Source organism: Dendrobates tinctorius, unplaced genomic scaffold (assembly GCF_039654945.1).
Source record: "Dendrobates tinctorius isolate UK_male_01 unplaced genomic scaffold, ASM3965494v1 ptg000022l, whole genome shotgun sequence".
NCBI classification, from domain to species: Eukaryota; Metazoa; Chordata; class Amphibia; order Anura; family Dendrobatidae; genus Dendrobates; species Dendrobates tinctorius.
In genome coordinates, this window is record NW_027361690.1 from 41,795,787 (window position 1) to 41,803,675 (window position 7,889).

At 46.7% G+C, this 7,889-nt stretch overlaps 1 protein-coding gene across 5 annotated transcripts in view; it reads right to left on the reverse strand.

The window, feature by feature from the left end:
* PRC1 (protein regulator of cytokinesis 1) overlaps positions 1–1,023 on the reverse strand; it is a 55,096-nt gene extending 54,073 nt beyond the window's left edge. For 2 of the 5 annotated variants that reach the window (XM_073568636.1, XM_073568634.1), the window contains exon 1: positions 790–1,020. In XM_073568636.1, the coding sequence (XP_073424737.1) occupies positions 790–800 (11 nt within the window). In that variant the 5' untranslated portion in view covers positions 801–1,020. Of the gene's footprint in view, positions 1–633; positions 741–789 lie in introns of those variants that run through there. The other 3 variants (XM_073568635.1, XM_073568637.1, XM_073568638.1) reach the window with 3 other exon arrangements.
* Between the last annotated feature and the right edge of the window lie 6,866 nt (positions 1,024–7,889).

Sequence of the window (7,889 nt, forward strand, 5' to 3'; positions counted from 1 at the left end):
CAGCCTCCTGCCCCGTGCCCCCACACACACTCTGCACCCTCCTGCCCTGTGCCCCCCCCCACTCTGCACCCTCCTGCCCCGTGCCCCCCCCCACACTCTGCACCCTCCTGCCCCCCCCACACTCTGCACCCTCCTGCCCTGTGCCCCCCCCTCCCACACTGCAGCCTCCTGCCCCGTGCCCCCACACACACTCTGCACCCTCCTGCCCTGTGCCCCCCCCCACACTGCACCCTCCTGCCCCGTGCCCCCCCCACACTCTGCACCCTCCTGCCCCCCCCACACTCTGCACCCTCCTGCCCTGTGCCCCCCTCCCACACTGCAGCCTCCTGCCCCGTGCCCCCACACACACTCTGCACCCTCCTGCCCCCTCCCCCTGTAACACACACAGTCACAGCCCCCTTTGCACCTTGCCTGGGTGGCGACCCCCGGCCTCATTAGCACAGAATGCAGCCTCCCTGTATAACAATCACCTCTTTATGCCGCGGTTTCGGGGAGTGGCATGGAGCCCACCGCAGACAACCTGCACCAGGAGGTTGACTGCCCCTGCTGGGACTTGTGGTGCCACATGCACAGATAATAGTGACCACCAGAAGTTGATACCCGGGAGATGCCAGCCCCGTAGTGTGATCACACCTTGCCAGCAGGGCGGGAGGTGGCACTAGGCCCCTGGCACCTTCACGTTACCATGTCCCACCAGCACCGGGCCCCTACAGCAGGCGCTGCCCTCCGCACACCTATATGGCCGGCGCCCAGCGGGTTAAACCTGCTAATGAGCCAATTACCGCTCACCTTCTCCTCATGGCGGCGGCTCCGCTCTGCGCTGTATACGGGGCTCCGCCGCTTCTGACAGACTGACACAACCGTTTCCACTCTCCTCAGTCGCAGACAGTAACTTTTCAAATTTGCCTCGAGAACGCAGCTCTCCGCATAGCGATTGGTGGGTGACGATGACGTCACAGGTTCCCAAGGTAACTGCTGGAATGACAGCTACAAAGCTCCAAGCCTCAGTCAGGAATAGGAACTGCGCATGCGTCGCTGGGCGGAGGGTGATCATTCAAAACTCCCAGTCTGTGAGTGTATAGTATTACCAGAATACCAGTCTGACCTGTCTGAGCGCCGTGTCTGCAGTGCGCAGCCGCTGCCAGGCGGGGGTGAGCCTACAGTGTACGGGCTCCTGCCAGGGCCTGACTGCACACTATACATGCCACCAATGTATTAGCTTCTAGCGGGTATATAGTGTTGGAGCAGGCAGAATGTATGGGCCCCTGGGCGGTATATAGCCGAGAAGGCGTCAGAATGTATGGGCTCCTGACTGCAGACTGTACATTCTGTCACATCCCTCATCTGGACGCAGTGTATGACAGCTCTGCCTCTAATCTAGGAATGGGATGTGCTGAGCTGTCAGTGTGGTGATGGACAGCTTGGCCGTCCAATCGGATGCTGGGCCATGCTGAGCTGTCAGTGCCTGGAGTGACAGTGTAGCCATCCAATCAGGAGTAGGGTGTGCCGATACTTCATCCATGTGTCTCTTGACCAGAGTAATTACCAGGCTAATTAAAGGGAACCTGTCACCTGTTTTGGCCGCTATAAGATGCGGCCACCGCCTTTCAGGGCTTATCTACAGCATTCTATAATGCTGAGGCTAAGCCCCCCATCCGACCTGCAAGATAAGAAAAATAAGTTTTATTATACTCACCCGGGGGAAGGTCTGGTCGGATGGGTGTCACGGGTCCGGCGCCTCCCATCTTCATATATATATATATATCTATACACACACAGTACTACATGTATGTGTGTGGCTATATATATGTATGTAGCATTGTCGCCATAAAAAGAAGGGGGCCCAGACACATTTCTTGCACAAGGGCCCCAAGCTGTCCGTGTCCGCCCCTGCTTTGACGCCTGTATCTTCTGATGTGCAGTTAGTTTTTCCTGAAACAGTACTGGCCCTCCCTGATAAATTTTCAAGGGAGAAAAAACAGTTTAGGGTGTTCTGGTAGAGCTGTAGGCTATGTTTTACCCTGTGACCAAGAATGAGTCCCACCGGGTGGGAATAATCATGCCCGTACTGTGAGGGGGTACTCAAACTTGGGTATTTACTTTGTCCCACACCCCAAATCCAAAAATGGTAATCGGATTATTTTTTATACACCTTAGGGTTAATTTTCGACAAACCTGATGAAGTTCGTGTTGTACAGGCCAAGATTATGATCATGACACAGGGGGGTGCATCACCGCTGAGGACTATAGTACCGAGTTCTGGCAATTGCCACTGAATTTCTTTGGAATGATGGATCTCTCATGTCAGTTTTGCCGAGGTCTTTCGGATATATTTAAGGATGTTTTGCTCTGCATACTCCACCCTGTTCCTTGAGGGAGGCCATGACTTGGACTATTCGGTTGGATCACAGCATTCAGGAGAGGCGTGATATGCGACAGGAGGTTTTGGTCATTTTCTCCCAAGCTGTTCACCTAGCAGGCGCAGAACTGATGGAAGTTGGAGCTGCCTGCTCCTGGACCGTTGAGAGGAGACGTCGGCATGATCTTGGACATCTACTGTGGTTATGCTGGGTATCTTCTAAAGGACTGTTCCATACACCCTCAAGCAAGCAGACATTTTCCCAACAATCTAAGTCTGGGTGATTGTTCAGGAGGTCAGACCTTTTTTTTACTCCTCAGATAAAGTATTGCTGAATGTAAAATTACTTTTCCAGAACAAGTAGCTTTCATTGATTGTGAGTCTACTGCCAACTTCATTGATTGAGGACCGGTCCTGAGATTAGGATTAGGGACAGTTAGGTTGAAAAAACACGTTCAAATTGTCGCCATTGTTAGGACACATTGTTACTCCAGAACTTTGTCCAGCTGATAATGGTGTAAATCATACTTGAAGTGGGAACACTTCACTCTGAGTTGAGCTCCTGTTATGTTTTGGATACTTTGCTGGGCTGTTGTTGGGGTTTTCATGGTTGCATAATCAAACCAATGGATGACTTAAAGAGACAGTGTACCTAAGTCTACCTCAGTGCGCAGCTGAGGGAGCTGATCTACCACAGGTGGTTTTTCGAATGCGGGCAACGTTCCGGGAACACAAGTAACAGCTGTGGACAAACCACGGGTCCTGGGTAAAGACTGACGTAAGCCAGGAGACAAAGGGTTCACACAGGGCGTTTTTGCAGCTTTTTTTATGCTAATTTTCAGCTGCTTTTTTCATTAGCAGCAAAGCCTATGAGATTTCAGAAATATCACACAGATTGTTTTTTTTGTGATCAGGATTTTGTGCTTTGCAGCTTTTTTTAGACATAGAGCATGTCACTTCTTTCAACGTTTTTCACCCATTGACTTGAATCGACGGTGAAAAAACACTGCAAATACGCTGGTTGACTTTTCTTGCAGCGTATTTGCTGTAGAAAAGTCCAGGAGAGCCGGATGTGACATCACTGGGCTCTGCTACATCTAGATGGCAGGCTGAATGATGATTCCATTCAGCCTGTCATCCCATTTGAATGAATGGGGTTCGGGTCAATACAATACAGTGTTTGCCACGCTGTCATATGCATGACAGAGCAGCAAACACCGCTGTCAAAAGACAGCAGGAGCCTGCAGCTGTGATCGAAGGTATGAAGTTTACCTCCGGTCACTGGTGTCAGATGATGGGACTACTGCTACCGCTCAGTCAAGTCCCATGGCGTAAATCCATCTCAGGGGGCTAATAAGTTTACAACCGGGAGCCGTGCGAATGTGCAGGTGAACCAAAAGCCATATAGAATCTCTGAAGTACGCCACAAGGTAATTTCATAGGAGGTGAGGAGAATGTCAAGCCTGGGCATCTTCAAGGAATCAAAAAGCGGCTGGTTGAGCCCCATTGTCCTTGTGACAAAGCCTGATGGAGAGTGGCGTTTCTGCAATGACTACAGGAAACTAAATGAGGTGTCTAAATTTGACGCGTATCCGATGCCCTACATTGATAAACTCAGAGAGGCTAAGGTCAGCCAGATACATCACCAACCTGAACTTAACAAAGGTTAATGGCAAATCATCCTGTCTCAAAGTGCCAAGGAAAAGATGGCATTTTCTACACCTGATGGTTGCTTCCAGTTTACCAGAATGCTGTTTGGGCTGGAAGGGGCCCATCTACCTTCCACAGGGCCATGGACCAGATCCTATCCCCTCATAAAAAGTATGCCGCAGCTTACCTCGACGATATTCAGCTCGGATTGGGAAAGTCATCTGCCGAAGGTCCGGGCTGTGCTGGATGTGCTGAGGATGGTGAGGTTTACCATAAACCCAAAGATGTGCGCCATGGGGAAAGAGGAGGAAAAATAAAGCTGCAAATGAATAAGGTGGAGTCAATCCAAAATTGGCCTCCAACTGGTCTCAAAGAAACAGAATGGTGGGATACTATCGGTAGTTTATCCCAAATTGCGCCCCTGACCGAAATTCTTAAGGGCACAGAGATGTTGATGATCAAATGTTCTCCTGAAGCAGAGATGGCTTTCCAAGAGTTGAAGCTCACCCTATGTAAGAAGCTAGTCTTGACCGCACCCGACTTCAGTGTAGAATCGTAGACTTGGAAGGGACCTCCTGGGCCATCTGGTCCAACCCCCTGCTCAAAGCAGGATTCGCCAAATCATCCCAGACAGATGTCTGTCCAGCCTCTGTTTGAAGACTTCCATTGAAGGAGAACTCACAACTTCTCATGGCAGCCTGTTCCACTCATTGATCACTCTGTCAAAAAGTTTTTTCTAATATCTAATCTTTGTCTCCTCCCATTCAGTTTCATCCCATTGCTTCTAGTCTTTCCTTGTGCAAGTGAGAAAAAAGTGGCGCCCAAAACTGGACACAATATTCCAGATGAGGTCTGACCAAAGAGGAGTAGAGGGCAATAATGACTTCACGTGATCTAGACTGTATGCTTCTGTTAATACATCCTAGAATTGCATTTGCCTTTTTTGCTGCTGCATCACACTGTTGACTCATATTCAGTCTGTGATCTATTAGTATACCCAAGTCTTTTTCACATGTGCTGTTGCTTAGCCCTATTCCTCCCATTCTGTATATGCTTTTTTCATTTTTTTTGCCCAGATGTAGTACTTTGCATTTTCCCTGTTAAAAACCATTCTGTTAGTTGCTGCCCACTGCTCCAGTTTATTTATATCTTTTTGAATCCTCTCTCTTCTCTAGTATTAGCTATCCCTCCTAGCTTTGTGTCATCAGCAAATTTAATCAGTTTACCCTCAATTCCTTCATCTAAATCATTGATAAAGATGTTGAACAATACAGGGCCCAGGACAGAGCCCTGTGGTACCCCACTTGAGACATTCTTCTAAACTGGATGTGCAGCCATTTACGACCACTCTTTGGGTCCGATCACTAAGCCAGTTATGAATACGCCTAGCAGTTGCCTTGTCCATTCCATACTTAGTCATTTTTTCAATAAGGATTGTGTGAGATAGTGTGAGATACTTTGTCAAATGCTTTGCTGAAGTCAAGATATACTATATCTACAGCATTTCCCTGATCCACCCAATCTGTGATTCCATCATTGAAGGAAATTACTTTAGTCTGACATGACTTATTAGTTACAAACCCATGCTGACTCTGGTTAATCACTTCATTCTTATCCAGGTATTGACATACATGTTGTTTAATAATTTGTTCAAAGATCTTTCCTCGTATAGAAGTCAGACTCACTGGCCTATAGTTGCCTGGGTCCACCTTCTTCCCCTTTTTGAAGATAGGAACAACATTTGCTCTTTCCAGTCTTCTGGGACTTCTCCTGTTCTCCAAGAATTTTCAAAGTTTATGGAGAGGGGTTCAAAAATTTCTTCTGCTATCTCCTTCAGTACTCTGTGGTGTAATTCATCTGGACCTGGAGACTTAGGTTAGCTAAGTGTTTCCTCACTATCTTTCTGTTTATAGATATCCTGGATTCTTCTATTCCCTTAATAGGACAGTGAAGAACAGTTGATGTTACATTTCCTTTCTGAGAGAAAACAGATGCAAAATAGGAATTTAAAAGTTCGGCCTTCTTAACATCCTGTCTTACCATTTCATCATTTTGATCCTGTAAAAATCCTATAGCATCTTTGACTTTTCTTTTACTTTTGACATATCACCCAAATCCTTTATTATTGCTTTTGACGTCTCTTGCAAGCCTCAATTCATTGTCAGCTTTAGATAATCTGATTCGTGCCCTGCAGGTTCTGCAGACAGCATTATATTCTTCTTTAGATATGCCTCCCTCTTTCCATTTTATAAACATTTCTTTCTTCCTTTTTAGAATGTGCTTAAGTTCTGTGTTCATCCATCCTGGTTTCCTTAGATGCTTCCTATTCTTCTCTCTTTTCGGAATTGTTAACAATTGTGCTTTGAGAATTTCATTTTTCAAGATTACCGCAGTGCATTTAGGCATGTAGACATGGTCAAGACAATCTCCTGCAGTTCAAACCGAGCATCAGTATGGGGAAGAAAGGTGATTTGAGTGCCTTTGAACGTGGCATGATTGTTGGTGCCAGAAGGGCTGGTCTGAGTATTTCAGAAACTGCTGATCTACTGGGATTTTCACGCACAACCATCTCTAGGGTTTACAGAGAATGGTCCGAAAAAGAAAAAAAATCCAGTGAGCGGCAGTTCTGTGGCCGGAAATGCCTTGTTGATGCCAGAGGTCAGAGGAGAATGGGCAGACTGGTTCGAGCTGATAGAAAGGCAACAGTGACTCAAATTGCCACCCGTTACAACCAAGGTAGGCAGAAGAGCATCTCTGAACGCACAGTGCGTCGAACTTTGAGGCAGATGGGCTACAGCAGCAGAAGACCACACCGGGTACCACTCCTCTCAGCTAAGAACAGGAAACTGAGGCTACAATTTGCACAAGCTCATCGAAATTGGACAGTAGAAGATTGGAAAAACGTTGCCTGGTCTGATGAGTCTCGATTTCTGCTGCGACATTCGGATGGTAGGGTCAGAATTTGGCGTAAACAACATGAAAGCATGGATCCATCCTGCCTTGTATCAACGGTTCAGGCTGGTGGTGGTGGTGTCATGGTGTGGGATATTTTTTCTTGGCACTCTTTGGGCCCCTTGGTACCAATTGAGCATCGTTGCAACGCCACAGCCTACCTGAGTATTGTTGCTGACCATGTCCATCCCTTTATGACCACAATATACCCAACATCTGATGGCTACTTTCAGCAGGATAATGCGCCATGTCATAAAGCTCGAATCATCTCAGATTGGTTTCTTGAACATGACAATGAGTTCACTGTACTCAAATGGCCTCCTCAGTCACCAGATCTCAATCCAATAGAGCATCTTTGGGATGTGGTGGAACGGGAGATTCGCATCAGGGATGTGCAGCCGACAAATCTGCGCCAACTGTGTGATGCCATCATGTCAATATGGTCCAAAATCTCTGAGGAATGCTTCCAGCACCTTGTTGAATCTCTGCCACGAAGAATTGAGGCAGTTCTGAAGGCAAAAGGGGGTCCAACCCGTTACTAGCATGGTGTACCTAATAAAGTGGCCAGTGAGTGTATTTCGTTCATGGTATCATCTTTGCGCAAAATATGTAAATTATCATTAATGATCCTACGAACTTGTTTGAAATAAGGACTATATGTGAGAATTAAGGTTGGATAATCACTATCTTTATGAATAGGGGATTTAGGGGATTCATAAAGATAGTGATTGTCCAACCTTAATTCTCACATATAGTCCTTATTTCAAACAAATTCGTAGGATCATTAATGATAATTTACATATTTTGCGCAAAGATGATACCATGAACGAAATATTGAAAAATGGAATCAAAATAGTATCTAGAAAGGCATTAACATTAGGAAATAGTTTGTCACCTAGTTTATATTGTTCAGAGCAATCTCATAATG